The sequence below is a fragment of the Rhinoraja longicauda genome, chromosome 5 (assembly GCF_053455715.1).
Source record: "Rhinoraja longicauda isolate Sanriku21f chromosome 5, sRhiLon1.1, whole genome shotgun sequence".
NCBI lineage: Eukaryota > Metazoa > Chordata > Chondrichthyes > Rajiformes > Arhynchobatidae > Rhinoraja > Rhinoraja longicauda.
In genome coordinates, this window is record NC_135957.1 from 3,114,253 (window position 1) to 3,130,845 (window position 16,593).

At 47.6% G+C, this 16,593-nt stretch overlaps 1 protein-coding gene across 1 annotated transcript in view; it reads left to right on the forward strand.

Annotated features, from left to right (window-relative positions):
* Positions 1–16,593, forward strand: part of spdya (speedy/RINGO cell cycle regulator family member A) — a 23,674-nt gene continuing 7,081 nt past the window's right edge. The window contains exons 1-4 of the mRNA XM_078398791.1: positions 1–97; positions 5,252–5,492; positions 10,119–10,177; positions 11,392–11,477. Of these exons, the coding sequence (XP_078254917.1) occupies positions 5,258–5,492; positions 10,119–10,177; positions 11,392–11,477 (380 nt within the window). The 5' untranslated portion in view covers positions 1–97; positions 5,252–5,257. The remainder of the gene's footprint in view (positions 98–5,251; positions 5,493–10,118; positions 10,178–11,391; positions 11,478–16,593) is intronic.

The following is a 16,593-nucleotide window of genomic DNA, read 5'->3' on the forward strand; positions in this document are numbered from 1 at the left end:
TGCCGGCCGCCGTGACTGAGCAGGCGCGGACGCGCTGAGGTCCAGTCGAGTCCAGTCCCGGCCCGGCCGTTCCCGCTTTAATGCCCGCGTCCACCCGGTGAGTCCGGTGGCTGCCCCCCTCGCACCAGCGCCAGGGCCAGGCTGCCATCGCCATCGCCACGCCGGGGGTCCGGGTCCGTGTTGTGGGCGGCGGGGGGGCCGGGGGGGGCCGGGGTGAGGGGGGTGAATGACTGGGACCGGGACTGTTGTGGATGTTTGCTGATTGGGCGCCATTTGTTGTGGGGCGGGGGTGAGGTGTCCACAGGGTGGGTGAGGGTGACACCCCCCCCCACACACACACACACACACACCCCACACACACCCCCCCCCACACACACACACACACACACACACACCCCACACACACACACACACACACACCCCACACACACACACCCCCCCCCCACACACACACACACACACCACACACACACACACACACACACCCCCCCCCCCACACACACACACCCCCCCCCCCCCCCCACACACACACACACCACACACACACACACACACACACACCCCCCCCCACACACACACACACACACACACACCCCCACACACACCCCCCCCCCACACACCCCCCCCCCCCCACACACACCCCCCCCCCACACACACACACACACACACCCCCCCCCCCCCCCACACACACACACCACACACACACCACACACACACACCCCCCCCCCCCCCCACACACACACACACCACACACACACACACACACCCCCCCCCACACACACACACACACACACACCCCCCCCCCACACACCCCCCCCCCCACACACCCCCCCCCCCCCACACACACCCCCCCCCACACACACACACACACACACACCCCCCCCCACACACACACACACACCCCCCCCCCACACACACCCCCCCCCCACACCCCCCCCCCCCCCCCACACACACACACACACCCCCCCCCCCCCACACACACACACACACACACACACCCCCACACACACCCCCCCCCCCCCCACACACACCCCCCCCCCCACACACACACACACCACACACACACATACCCCACACACACCACACACACCACACACACCACACACCTGCTGAGGATGGTGGTGTGGTTTGTGTGTGAATGTTTGTTTGTTTGTGTCTGTGGGGTATGTGGTTGTTTGGGGTATGTGTGTATGAATGTTTGTGTGTTTGTGTATGTGGTGTGTTTTATGTGGTGTGTGGTTGTTTGTGCGTGTGTATGTTTGTGTGTGTGTGGGGGGTGTGTATGTGAGGTGCGTGTATGTGGGGGTGTGTGGTTGTTTGTGCGTGTGTGTGGGGTGTGTGTGTATGTGTATATGTGGGGTATGTGTATATGTGGGGTATGTGTGTATATGTGGGGTATGTGTGTATATGTGGGGTGTGTATGTGTGTATATGTGGGGTATGTGTGTATATGTGGGGTGTGTATGTGTGTATATGTGGGGTGTGTATGTGTGTATATGTGGGGTGTGTGTATGTGGGGTATGTGTGTATATGTGGTATGTGTATATATGTGGTGTGTGTATGTGGGGTATGTGTGTATATGTGGGGTGTATGTGGGGTGTGTATATGTGGGGTGTGTGTATGTGGTGTATGTGTGTGTATGTGGGGGGTGTGTGTATGTGGGGGGGTGTGTGTATGGGGGGGTGTGTATGTGGGGTGTGTATGTGAGGTGTGTGGGGTATGTGTGTGTATGTGGGGCATGTGTGTGTGGGGGGGTGCTTATGGGGTGTGTATGTGAGGTGTGTGGGGTATGTGTGTGTATGTGGGGCATGTGTGTGTGGGGGGGTGCTTATGGGGGGTGTGAGTGTGTGGGGGGTGGGTGTATGGGGGTGTGGTGTGGTTGTGGCGGGGTGAGGTGTCCACAGGTTGACCATGACCGGGCGCCATTTGTTCGGGTTCTTAGAAACATAGACAATAAGTGCAGGAGCAGATCATTTGGCCCTTTGAGCCAGACCCTCCATTCAATATGATCATGGCTGATCATTCACAATCAGTACCCCATTCCTGCCTTCTCCCCATATCCCTTAATTCCGTTAACCCTAAGAGCAAAATCTAACTCTCTCTTGAAAACATCCAGTGAGTTGGCCTCCACTGCCTTCTGTGGCAGAGAATTCCACAGATTTGCAACTCTGGGTGAAAAAGGTTTTTCCTCATCTCAGTCCTAAATGGCCTTCCCCTTATTCTTAAACTGTGACCTCTGGTTCTGGACTCCCCCAACATGGGGAACAGTTTTCCTGCATCTAGCCTGTCCAATCCCTTAATAATTTTATGTTTCTATAAGATCCCCTCTCATCCTTCTAAACTCCAGTGAATACAAGCCCAGTCGACCCATTCTTTCATCATATGACAGTCCCGCCATCCCGGGAATTAACCTCGTGAACCTACCCTGCACACCCTCAATAACAAGAATGTCCTTCCTCAAATTAGGAGAACAAAACTGCACACAGTACTCCAGGTGCAGTCTCACTAGAGCCCTGTACAACTGCAGGAGGACCTCCTTACTGCTGTACTCAAATCCTCTTGTTATGAAAGCCAACATGCCATTAGCTTTCTTCACTGCCTGCTGTACCTGCATGCTTCCTTTCAATGACTTGGTTGGATATCAAGCGCACAGCAATAGCCCCTTCGGCCCACAATGTTTGTGCTGAACATGATGCCAAGATAAACTAATTTTAGTACAGATTACTAAGTCAGAAAAAGGCTCTCGACCCAAAACACTTCGGTCCACAATGTTCGTGCTGAATTTTAGTTTTAGAGATACAGTGCGGAAACAGGCCCTTCGGCCCACCGGGTCCACGCCGACCAACGATCCCCGCACATTAACCCCATCCTACACCCACTCGGGACAATTTTTACATTTACCAAGCCAATTTACCTAACTCAGAGAAATCGCACGCAGGTCACGGGGAGAACGTACAAACTCTGGACAGACAGCACCCGTAGTCAGGGTGGAACCTGGGTCTCCGGCGCTGCAAGCGCTGTAAGGCAGCAACTCTACCGCTGCGCCACCGTGCCGCCCTAAACTTGATACCAAGATAAACTGATTTAGTCCTAATAACTAAGTCTGAAGAAGGCTCACGACCCAAAATATCACCTGTTCCTTCTCTCCAGAGATGCTGCCTGTCCCGCTGAGTTACTCCAGCTTTTTGTGTCTATCTTCAGTGTAAACCATCAACACATACTGAACTATGTAATTATACACAAATTTTGTTTTATTGCCACATGTACCGAGGTACACTGAAAAGCTTTTTTGTTGCGTGCTGCCCATTCAGTGGAAAGACTATACATGATTACAATCGAGCCGTCCACAATGTACAGGATAAAGGGAATTGGGTGAATTAACATTTAGTTCAAGGTAAATTTCACTAAAGTCCGATTAAAGATAGATCTAATCTTTGCCTGTACATGTTGCAGGTCACTCCATTCCCTGGATATCCATGCACCTATCTAAAAGTCTCTTAAACACCACTATCATATCTGCGTCCACCACCACCCCCGGCAGTGTGTTCCAGGCACCGGCCACTCCCTGTGTAAGAAAACTTGACCCACAAGCTTCCCTTAAATTCTGCTCCTCTCACGTTAAAGCTTTGCCCTCTAGTGTTTGACTTTTTCACCTTGGGAAGTTTGCTCGGACTGTCTACCCTACCGGTCGGTGCCTCTCATAATTTTATATACTTCTCTCGGGTCCTTCAGACAAAACAATCCAAGGAGACACAAGGAACCACAGGTGCTGAAATCTTGCGTAGAGCCGCAAAGTGCCTGAGTAGTCCAGTGGGCCAGGCGGTCGTCCGTCCATGTTCTCCAGAGATGCTGCCTGATCTGCTGAGTTGCTCCAGCACTTTGCTCTGCCCAAGTTTGTCCAATCTCTCTTTATAATTAACGCCCATCTAATCCAGGCAGCATCCCGGTAAACCACCTCGCTACCCTCCAAAGTCTCCACATCCTCTGCTGGGATAGCCAGAACTGTCCACAATACACCAAAGTGGGACCAAAACATAATTTTATGTGGCTGCAATAGCACTTCCTGATCAGCTAGTCAAATGTCAGAAGAACATAGAACAGTACAGCACATGAGCAGGCCCTTCGGCTCACAATGTCGGCTCGGCTGAACAGGATGCCAAGACCAGCTCTTTACTGCCCATTCACACTCCATACCTCTCCATTCCTTGTTATCCTTGTTATCTATGTGCCTATTCAAAAGTCTCTTAAATGCCACTATTGCATCTGCCTCAACCTACTCCAGCAGCACGTCCCAGGCACCCACCATGCTCTGTGTAATAACGCTGCATTTGGAAACCAGTGACAGGATCGGTCCAAGTCAGCATGGATTTGCGAAGGGGAAATCATGCTTGACTAATCTTCTGGAATTTTTTGAGGATGTAACAAGTAGAATGTATATATTAGTTCAAGGTAAATTTCACTAAAGTCCGATTAAAGATAGATCTAATCTTTGCCTGTACATGTTGCAGGTCACTCCATGTGGTGTATCTGGAATTTCAAAAAGCCCTTGACAAGGTCCCACACAGGAGATTAGTGTGCAAAATTAGAGCACATGGTATTGGGGGTAGGCTTTCCAAATTCATATTGACCTTGCAAAGGGTACAACACTCCAAAGACGTGCAGGTTTGTAGGTTAATTGACTGGGTAAATGTAAAAATTGTCCCTAGTGGGTGTAGGATAGTGTTAATGTGCGGGGATCGCTGGTCGGCGCAGACTCAGTAGGCCGAAAGGCCTGTTTCCGCGCTGTATCTCTAAATCTAAAAAAAAAATCGAAATCCAGAGCATCACCTATTCCTTTCTCCCGAGTTGCTGCCTGACCCGCTGAGTTACTCCAGCACTCTGAAACGTCACCATCCATGTTCTCCAGAGATGCTGCCTGACCCGCTGAGTTACTCCAGCACTCTGTGAAATGTCACCCATCCATGTTCTCCAGAAATGCTGCCTGACCCGCTGAGTTACTCCAGCATTTTGTGTCTACTGAGTAAGCCAGATGTTATTTTAAATGACAATCCAGAGGTTTCACTGCTGTCATTCACTGTTTATTTTGGATGTAAATTTAAAACCCCTAGTTTTTGTAGTGGAATTTGGCCTCTTCCCTTTGAATTATTAGTCGAGGTCTCTGAATTGCTAGTCCATAATTATTACCAGTTATTGCCACCGTTCTCTTTGGGTGACGATTGGTCGCTAACGTTACTTTATGTTGTCACTTTCAGAAAATTATGAGGAACAGCCGGCTCTGCTGTCGGACTCCACCTTCAATTACCATCCGCATGAAATCTATCAGCACAACGCTAAACCAGCAGAGGAAAGGGTCAAAGCTGAAGCAAGCATGCGCGCAAAAGGCTCAGAGAATGCATGGGAAGAATATTCATTTAATTTCAAAGCCTAAATATGCGAGAGGGCCTTGTCTTATCATTCAGCGCCAAGAAATGGCAACGTTCTTCAAATTATTTGGTACGTACTGTTGGAAAAACGAGAGGAATGTGTTAAGGATAGTTTTTTAGTTATAGAGATACAACGCGGAAACATCGAGTCCGCGCCGACCAGCGATCCCAGCACTATCCTGCTACACACACGAGGGACAATTTACAATCTTTTACCAAAGGCAATTCACTAACAATCCTGTAAGAAAATAACTGCAGATGCTGGTACAAATCGAAGGTATTTATTTCACAAAATGCTGGAGTAACTCAGCGGGTCAGGCAGCATCTCAGGAGAGAAGGAATGGGTGACGTTTCGGGTCGAGACCCTTCTTTAGACTGAAGGTCTCGACCCGAAACGTCACCCATTCCTTCTCTTCTGAGATGCTGCCTGACTTGCTGAGTCACTCCAGCATTTTGTGAAACTTACAATCCTGCACGTCTTTTAACGGGTTACTGATTGTGCATGATCAGCCATGATCACAATGAATGGCGGTGCTGGCTTGAAGGGCCGAATGGCCTCCTCCTGCACCTATTGTCTATTGAGTGTTTGAGGAAACCGCAGCATCTCAGGGATAAACCCATGCGGTCACGGGGAGAACGCACAAATTCCAGACAGACGGCACCTGTCGTCAGGATCGAACCCAGTTCTCCGGGTGCTGTAAGGCTACTATGCCACTCAGGGTAAAAGTTATATCATATCATATCATCATATATATACAGCCGGAAACAGGCCTTTTCGGCCCTCCAAGTCCGTGCCGCCCAACGATCCCCGTACATTAACACTATCCTACACTCACTAGGGACAATTTTTACATTTACCCAGCCAATTAACCTACATACCTGTACGTCTTTGGAGTGTGGGAGGAAACCGAAGATCTCGGAGAAAACCCACGCAGGTCACGGGGAGAACGTACAAACTCCTTGCAGTGCAGCACCCGTAGTCAGGATCGAACCTGAGTCTCCGGCGCTGCATTCGCTGTAAAGCAGCAACTCTACCGCTGCGCTACCGTGCCGCCCACGTGCATACACAAGTTGGTCAGCAAACTAGTTTACAAATGCACTCAAAGTTATCCTTATGTTTGTTTGTTCAATATTGGCAAATGTAAAAAAGCCCCTTTGAGTAACGTAGTCATATTTTAGAACATTTTGTTCCATGAAATACAAATCCTTAAGAGAGGTAGTCTTATTATTGATGTGATCAAATTCATAAGTGCATAACCTGTCAAAAATATGCTCTTAAATCATTGGGGAAGAAAGAAGTATTTTGGGGAGAACACATCCGAAGCATCCTGCATAGTTTTTGTCTCTGTCCTGCTTAGAGTGAGTACAATATACACCGATGAGCCAAACAATTATGACCTGATGAGCCAAAACATTATGACCACCTGCCTAATATGCTGTTGGTCCTCCGTGTGCAGCCCCATACGCAGCAGGGTGCGATGCACTGTGTATTGTGACACATTCCTCCCGTGACCACCATTAACATTTTCTGTGACTTGTGCCACAGTCGACCTTCTGTCGGTTCGGACCAGACGGGATAGCCTTCGTTGCCCTCGCGCATCGATGAGCCTTGGGCGCCCAACACCCTGTCTGTCGCCGGTTTGTGGTTTGTCCCTCCTCGGACCACTGTCGGTAGGTACTCACCACTGCTGACCGGGAGCACCCCACAAGCCTTGCCGTTTCAGAGGTGCTCTGACCCAGTCGCCTGGCCATAACAATTTGGCCCTTGTCAAAGTCGCTCAGGTCTTTACTCCTGCCCATTTCTCCTGCATCCAACACATCAACTTCAAGAACTGACTGTTCACTTGCTGCCTAATATATCCCACCCCTTGACAGGTGCCATTGTAACAAGATAATGTTATTCACTTCCCCTGTCAGTGGTCGTAATGCTTTGGCTGATCGGTGTTATGTTTAAGACAAAAGAACCTGAAGGTCTCGACCCGAATCGTCACCCATTCCTTCTCTTCAGAGATTCTGCCTGTCCCGCTGATTTACTCCCAGCTTTTTGTGTCTACCTTGGACATATTTTTAAGGTAGACATATGTTTAAGGTGATTTGAGGGGGGAGGGGGGATTTAATGGGAACTTGAGGGGCAACCTTTTTAGACAAAGGGTGGAGGGTGTGTGGAACGAGCTGCCGGAGGAGGTAGCTGAGGCAGGCACTATCACAACATTGAAGAACTATTTGGACTGGTACATGGTGGAAAGGATGATTATGGGTGGATGCGACAAGTGTAGATGGGACATGTTGGGTAAGTTGAGCCAAAGTGCCCGTTTCCACGCTGTGTGACTCAAAAAGTACCTCTCCCTATAGCCCAACACCCTGTCTGTCGCCGGTTTGTGGTTTGTCCCTCCTCGGACCACTGTCGGTAGGTACTCACCACAAGCCTTGCCGTTTCAGAGATGCTCTGACCCAGTCGTCTGGCCATAACAATTTGGCCCTTGTCAAAGTCGCTCAGGTCTTTACTCCTACCCATTTCTCCTGCATCCAACACATCAACTTCAAGAACTGACTGTTCACTTGCTGCCTAATATATCCCACCCCTTGACAGGTGCCATTCAATGTTATTTACTTCACCTGTCAGTGGCCATAATGTTTTGGCTGATCGGTGTATATGTTTATTGAACAGATACATGGGATGAGAAGGTTAGCATTTGAGAAGACATTGAGTTGAATGGGCCTAGATTCTCTAGAAAAATGATTGGTAACGTTGTTGAAACAAAACATATTTTGGAGCCTAGACATCTCTGGAGAGAAGGAATGGGTGACGTTTTGGGTCGAGACCCTTCTTGGTGCCTGACAGGATAGATGCTGAGAGCCTATTTTCTTTGGCTTGTGAATTTTAAATTGTGGATAAATCTCAAGATTAATATCAGGAGAAATATCTTTACTCAGATGGGTAGGAAAATAACTGCAGATGCCGGTTCAAATCGAAGGTATCACAAAGTGCTGGAATAACTCAGCAGGTCAGGCAGCATAATATAATAATAATAATAATATTCATTTATTGTCATTGCAACGAGTACAACGAAATTAAAAAATAGCCAATCCTGACGGTGCGTACAAACATATATGCAATAAATGCAAAAACAAATAAATACATAAATACAATTATATTAAGTACAAGATTTTTTAACGGTGTTGCCTAGTGCAAAGGTATTGTAGAGGGACGTTTCGGGTCGAGACCCTTCTTCAGACTCATCTCGGAGAGAGAGAATGGGTGATGTTTCGGGTCGAGACCCTTTACTCACATGGGTGTCAATCTTTGGATGTCTTTACTCCAGTGTGTAGTTAATCCTCAATCATATTTGGAGCCTGAAGTGGTTTCACGAAGGAAAATATTTGATAGTAAGTCAGCACGAAAAGTAGAAAGGAAATTTATGGCGATGTTGTCCATTACGAGGAGAGTCCGTGTAGACTGAGGTTGCCTTCATTCCCTTTGTGAGCGGGAGATTTAACTGAGGTGTATAAAATGAAGGAGAGGAAGGTGAACAAAAAGGACAATTTCCATAGCGGAGAAAGAAGACAGAAGTAAGTGATAGATTCAAGTTAATTTGCACAAAGATTGGAGGGAAGTTGAGAATTTTATTTTTAATTTAATGAGTGGTTGGGGGGGGGGGGGGGGGAGGCAGGAACACATTATCTGAACGGGTGACAGCGTCCGCCACTCACCGACTTCCTCCTCCATCCTCTCCGGTTCCCAGTCTTCGGCGGCTAGCAAGAGACGAGGCTGCCAATACAGGCTCCTCGGACGAGGCTCCCACTCCATGGCAGATGAGCCCGGCCTGCTATTAACATTCAGATTTAATATATTACTAGACCTCTCCTGCATTGGTCCATCACCCTCCCCTCTCCCCTCTCCACCCCCCCTCCCTCTTCCCCTCCACCCCCTCCTCACCCCCTTCCTCTCCCCCTCCCCCCCGCTACCCCCCTCTCCTCCCTCCCCTCTCCCCCCTCCCTCTACCCCCTCCTCCCCTCTACCCCCTCCTCCCCTCCCCCCTCCCTCCCTAAGAGATAGATTTAAACTTTAAAATGTGAATAACTTTAAAAATATAACACCGATTTCAATGAAACTTCCTCCATTAGCACCAAAGGGACGACGGTGAGTAAGATGGGCCTAAAATTGTTGCGCTATCGTGTAACGTTTTGGCTGTAGTTCAGAAACAAACAAACAAACAAGAGTTTTAGTATATAGATGTATTACAGTTAAGGGGCGCAGCGGTAGAGTTGCTGCCTTACAGCGAATGCAGCGCCGGAGACCCGGGTTTGATCCCGACTACGGGTGCTGTCTGTACGGAGTTTGTACGTTCTCCCCGTGACCTGCGTGGGTTTTCCCCAGAGATCTTCGGTTTCCTCCCACACTCCAAAGACGTGCACATTTGTAGGTTAATTGGCTTGGTAAACGTGAAAATTGTCCCTAGTGGGTGTAGGATAGTGTTAGTGTGCGGGGATCGCTGGTCGGTGCGGACTCGGTGGGCCGAAGGGCCTGTTTCCGCGCTGTATCTCTAAACTAAACTAGACTAAAGCTCAGGTAGTTGGAGGGTCTGGTTAACCAACGTTTATCCATAATATTTTAAAATCTAAACTCTTTAATCAGTGAAATAAAGTTCTGCCTAAATCATTAACATCATTTTTTTTTGCTGTTGATGCCTCACAGATGATGACTTAATCCAAGATTTCCTGTGGATGGATTGCTGTTGTAAAGTCTCGGACAAGGTACACGATTTACAAAACGGTTTCAAACTTTGACAATAGAAACATTGAATAAAGATATTCTGCCAGTTTCCAGATCAAGCAATGAAAGATAAATTTAGAAGACCCTTACCAAAAAAGTGGCAGAAAAAAATTAACACGTGGAATGGCTTTCTGCGCAGAATACCTTTTGTCGTTCTTGCACGCCCATTTCTGCCACGATCCCGCCTTTCTTTCTCACAACCCCTCCCCAAGCCCTTTCAGAAATAATTCGCCCCTGAAATAAGTGAATGTCAGGGTTTCTCAGTGATATGTTTAGATGGATCAAGTGGCTAACATGGTCATAAAATGTTGCAGACTATTTCTAGCAGATCATCTCACAAAGGTTGGACTTCACAGCATGAAACTACGTTTAGACAATAGACAATGGGTGCAGGAGTAGGCCCTTGGAGCCAGCACTGCCATTCACCGTGATCATGGCTGATCATCCACACTCAGTACCCCGTTCCTGCCCTCTCCCCATACCCCCTGACTCTGCTATCCTTAAGAGCTCTAACTCTCCCTTGAAAGAGAGTTCTCCCCATATCCCATGATTCGGCTAGCCCCTAGAGCTCTATCTAACTCTCTTTTAAATTCATCCAGAGAATTGGCCTCCACTGCCATTTGAGGCAGAGAATTCCACAGATTCACAACTTTGAGCGAAAAAGTTTCATTTCATCTCCTCATCTCTGTTCTAAATGGCCTACCCCTTATTCTTAAACTGAGGCCCCTGGTTCGGGACTCCCCCCAACATCGGGAACATGTTTCCTGCCTCTAGCGTGTCCAATCCCTTAATGCCTGCAAGAAAATAACTGCAGATGCTGGTACAAATCGACGGTATTTATTCACAAAATGCAGGGGTAACTCAGCAGGTCAGGCAGCATCTCAGGAGAGAAGGAATGGGTGACGTTTCGGATCGAGACCCTTCTTCTGACTGAATCCCTTAACGATCTCGTTGTACCCAAGCAAGTTTAAAAGAATTGCCAGGATTGTCGGATCCTGCTGGGAATTGTGCTCGGAGCTTAAGGGGTACTGATTATGAAGTGAAGCAATGTATTTGTCATGTTGCTGCATTGCGATTCTTTCCCATTGCTCTCTGAAAAGCAAAGTTCCTCTTGTAAGATAATTTGGTTCAGTGTGCAAACGGACAGCAAACATTTTGTGGATAGTAATGCACTTCCTTTTATTTTTTTTCCCAGTATCTTTTAGCTATGACATTTGTTTATTTCAAGCGAGCTGGTTTTGAAATAAGTGAACAAACTAGAATGAATTTCTTTGTTGCTTTGTAAGTATAGCCGCTCTAGACTTTTATTCAGTATATATAAACATGTGTTTATTGCAAAGAAAATTCAAGATAGATGTATTATTGGGGTTTAATATTACATTTAATAAGCCACGTCATTTCTTGATACTAATATATGACTTCATGAACTGAAAATAGACAAATGATGAGAGGGGATCTTATAGAACGTATAAAATTATGAAAGGATTGGACAAGCTAGGTGTCTTAACGAAAATCAGCGTTCAATCAGTACATCCTAATTTGAGGAAGGATGTCCTTGCTATTGAGGGAGTGCAGCGTAAATTCACCAGGTTAATCCCCAGGATGGCGGGATTGTCATCTCAAGATAGATTGGAAAGACTGGGCTTGTGTTCACTGGAGTTTAGAAGGATGAGAGGGGACCTTATAGAAACGTATAAAATTATAAAAGGACTGGACAAGCTAGATGCAGGAAAAATGTTCCCAATGTTGGGGGAGTCCAGAACCAGGGGCCACACAGTCTAAGAATAAAGGGGAGGCCATTTAAAACTGAGGTGAGAAAAAATCTTTTTCACCCAGAGAGTTGTGAATTTGTGGAATTATCTGCCACAGAAGGTAGTGGAGGCCGATTCACTGGATGAGTTTAAAAGAGAGTTAGATAGAGCTCTGGGGCCTAGCGGAATCAAGGGATATGGGGAGAAGGCAGGCAGATTGTGGATGATCAGCCATGATCACAATGAATGGCGGTGCTGGCTTTAAGGGCCAAATGGGCTCTTCCTGGACCTATTTTCTATGTTTCTATGTTAACTTGCCCACTTTAACTCGGACGAAAGTCAGTCCGATAATATCATTTAAATACTGGAGCTCCAATTGAGAGGATTACCACCATTAAATAGCAAATTGTGATTAAAAGATGAAAACTAAGTTGTTAAAGGAGGAAATGTTTAGGTTTGTTGAGTCACATTACATTTCAAAAGCAAGGTGCATCGTGTTTAGCAAGTTAGATTTAGATCTGAGCAATTGCGTCAGCCATATTGCCCAGTTCGCTAGGCTTTCTGGGTCACAGATATTCCCACTACACTGTTAATTAGAGGATTCCACGACCCTGCACCAGTAAATGTGTTTTGAAAAACCCCAAAAGGCTACAGATCCTGAAAATCTGAAATAAAATAGAAAATGCTGTAAAGTCAGACAGCTGGTAAGTTAGCGTGTGGAAAACCAGAGTTGTGTGTTCTATTGCTTTCTTTTTTATTGCCTCTCATTGTTGACCGTGGGTAACGTAATTTCGTCCAAAAACATGTTTTTGGATGACATTAAAGGTACTTTATACTTATACTTTATTATATTTGGGGTAGTGGAATGGGTGTCAATGAACCAAGTGCTTTGTTTAGTTTAGAGATACAGTGTGTTACAGGATACAGGATGTTAATGGTAGGAAAGGTGATGACGATATTGTTGTGAATGTCTTCTCCGTGGATTGTCACCTTGTGGTGGTGGAGAAGCTTGTGTGGTCCTGAGATCCTGGGAGCGATGCCGTCTGGAGCCACGCTCCTGGTGGGGTCACCTGTGGCAGTAAGGTTGAGGGGGAGGTCCCTGACAAAGAGCGATCCAACCAAGACCTCAACGGTGGAACAGGCGGAGGGTGACGGCTGACTTTAGTGGAGCGTCACAACGGCCGGGAAGGCGGATGGATGAAGCTGCAGCAGAAAAGTGTCCCCGGTCATCTTGGACTCCACGCCACTGGATCCTGACCCAGATCTGTCAAGGACCGTGTGGTGGCTGTCTGTGCACCAGTCTCCCCACGTTAAACAAAGTCACGCACAGGCGTCCGACCCTATGGAGAGGACAGTCACACTCGCTTCCAGTGACCGCCGATGATGGTGATGATTGTCAACAGGTGGTCAACTCTCTCTTGTTTAAGATGGTCTTTGCCTGACCATTTTTAGAGCAGAAATGTAAGAAAAGTTTGACTTGCTTCTGAATTTACTCTACCAAGTCTACATTCTTATCAGATTTCAATATCATGTAATTCCTGCCCAAAAATCTGCAGTTCAGCCATCAATGCGCTCAGTGACGAAACATCCACATTTCTCAGGGTAGAGAATTCCAAAGACTTAAAATGTACTGGACCAACAGCATATTAGGCAGGTGGGCATAATGTTTTGGCTCATCAGGTCATGATGTTTTGGCTGATCGGTGTAGTTCTCAGTGTTGTCGTGCAACAATTCCAGAGACAAAGTCAAAGGTCCGCAATGAGTTCGAGGAGAATTGGACTGTACCCTAGCTTGTGGAAGGACCAGTAGAAGCCTGATAAGAGAGGGAAAGATGCTGTTTCTGAGTCTGGTGGTGTGTGCTTTCAAGCTTCCGTAACTTGTCGCCGACAGGAGTGGGAGAAGAAGGAATGAACCGGAGTGGGAAAGGTCTTTGATAATGTTGGCTGCTTTACATGAGGCATCGCAAAATATAGACAAAGTCAATGGTGGGGAGTCTGGACAGTGTGATGGACTGGGATACATCCGCAACTCTCTGCGGTTTCTTGCGGTCATGGGCACAGATGTTCCCAAACCAAGCTGTGATGTAAGTTGGCAGTATGCTTTCTAAGGTGCATCGGTTAAAGTTTGTCATAGTCTTTGGAGACTTGCTGAATTTCTTCAGTCTCGTGAAAAAGTCGAGGCATTGATGTGCCTTGGCTATCACTCCAATGTGGTCAGTCCACGACAGATTGTTGGTAACATTTACGCCAAGCCACTTGAAGCCCTCAACCATTTACACTTTGGAACCTTTGAAGTTCAACGGGGCATGTACCCCAGCATGTTTTCTGAAGTTGACAACTAAAACATAGCACAAAAAGTAAGGAAATTTGTGTTTGGTAGATTATTTCTTTGTTGTAACAATGCTTCTTGGCAATAAATCTTATACTGTTGGAAAGCCTGTTTATTTCCCTTTTAAATGGTGCCACATTTGTAAGGAACATGCATTTGTGGGATGAGCAGCAGAGCTGAGTATGTGGGTTGCGCCCATGAAAAATCTGCCAAATCTTCTCTGCCAATGCCAAACAGCTTATTCTGCCATTGACTCTTGTTCGGTGTTGTTTGGTGGATTGGATGATTGAAGTCTGAAGAAACAAGACATATTGGCAATTTAACAATTTATTCATTTAATAAACAGGAGCCTCAGTAACGTGTGGAAGAACCATACACAGCCACAACAGCCTGGCACCTCCTCCTCATGCTGGTCACCAACCTGGTCACACACTGTTGTGGGATGGCATCCCATTCTTCAACCAGCATTTGTCGCAAGTCAGCCAACGTGGTTGTGTTGGTCACTCTGGCATGAACAGCACGCCCAAGCTGATCCCACAAGTGTTCAATCGGGTTGAGGTCAGGACTGCTGGCAGGCCATTCCATCCTCTCCACTCCCAAATTCTGGAGGTAGTCTCTGAGAAACCCTGCTCTGTGGGGGCGAGCATTGTCATCTTGGAGGATAGAGTTCGGTCCCAGACTGTGGAGATATGGGATTGCCACTGGTTGCAGAATCTCATCTCGATATCTCTCTGCATTGAGATTGCCTCCAATGATGACAAGCCTCGTCATCATTGACAAGCCTCGTTTTTCCAGTGAGGGAGATGCCACCCCACACCATCACACTGCCTCCACCAAAAGATGTTACTCTATCGGAGCAGCAATCAGCATAGCGTTCTCCGCGTCTTGTCCACACTTTGACCCTATGATCCAACTGCCGTAGGCAGAATCTGGACTCATCGCTGAACATAACGTTCCTCCACATGTTCAGGTTCCAGTGCACGTGTTGCCGACACCAGCGCAAACGGGCCTGACGGTGAAGGGCAGTCATGGCAGGCCTCCTGGCAGCCCTATGAGACCGGAGATCGGCTGCGTGCAGTCTGTTCCGAATTGTCTGGGCAGAGAGCCGTCGGCCATATCGTCCTGCAAACCTTGACTGCAAATCTGTAGAAGACAGCCTACGGTTCCTAAGTGCTGACAGGGTGAGGAAACGGTCTTCTTCGGGTGTTGTCTTCTTGGGACGCCCACTTCACGGCCTGTCTCTGACATCCCCCGTTATATGGAACTTGGCCTTCACTTTGGAGATGGTACTAGGGCTCACTCCAAATAATGCCGCAACTTGGTTTTGCGGAACACCAGCTTTAAGTTGCCCTATCGCACGGGCCCTATCCAGATCAGTCAAACGTGGCATACCGATTCTTGGAGCAGACATCTACTGACCACTGTAGCAGGGCCCATGCTCACAGATGCTGCCAATCAGGTGCCAATCAGGCACCTGGTTGTCAGCACCTGGGGGTACCAGAAGCTCAAAACAAGAGTAAATAGCAACAGCAGAATAAGCTGTTTGGCATTGGCAGAGAAGATTTGGCAATTTTTTCATGGGCGCAACCCATATACTCAGCTCTGCTGCTCATCCCACAAATGCATGTTCCTTACAAATGTGGCACCATTTAAAAGGGAAATAAACAGGCTTTCCAACGGTATAAGATTTATTGCCAAGAAGCATTGTTACAACAAAGAAATAATCTACCAAACACAAATTTCCTTACTTTTTGTGCTACGTTTAGTTCCTTATTCTTGCAAACTTGGCGGGAGAGGTTTTGAATAATTAGTCTTGTTTATTAGATTGCCTTAAGGCCCTGTCCCACTTTTAAAGGCGATGTTTTGGGTGACTGCCGGCGACTGTCATAGTCGTAGTAGGTCGCCGAAAAACCGGCGACTGGACACCCCCCCCACGACAATGTCTACGACAAGCTACAACAACCTACCACCTAATCGACGTCATGCTACTGACAACCGGCCACCCAATCGTCGCAGGTAGGACGTCCACCTATGACCGCACCTACGACAATCTACGACCACACAGACGACAACCAAAGTCAACCTACGTCCACCCGCGACCAGCTACGACCGTGTCGGAGACAACTAAAGACAATTCACGTCATTCTGGCCTCCGGTTCTGTCGCCGGTCCCTGACGTAGGTTGACGTAGGTAGTCGCCAATGGAATTCACCGAAGTCAGCACCTGGCGACAACCTACGACAGCGCCCCCGTCAGGAGACGTCAAGCTACGCTCATTGGCGTCAAACCCACTATCGCCGAGAAATGGTTCAACATTCT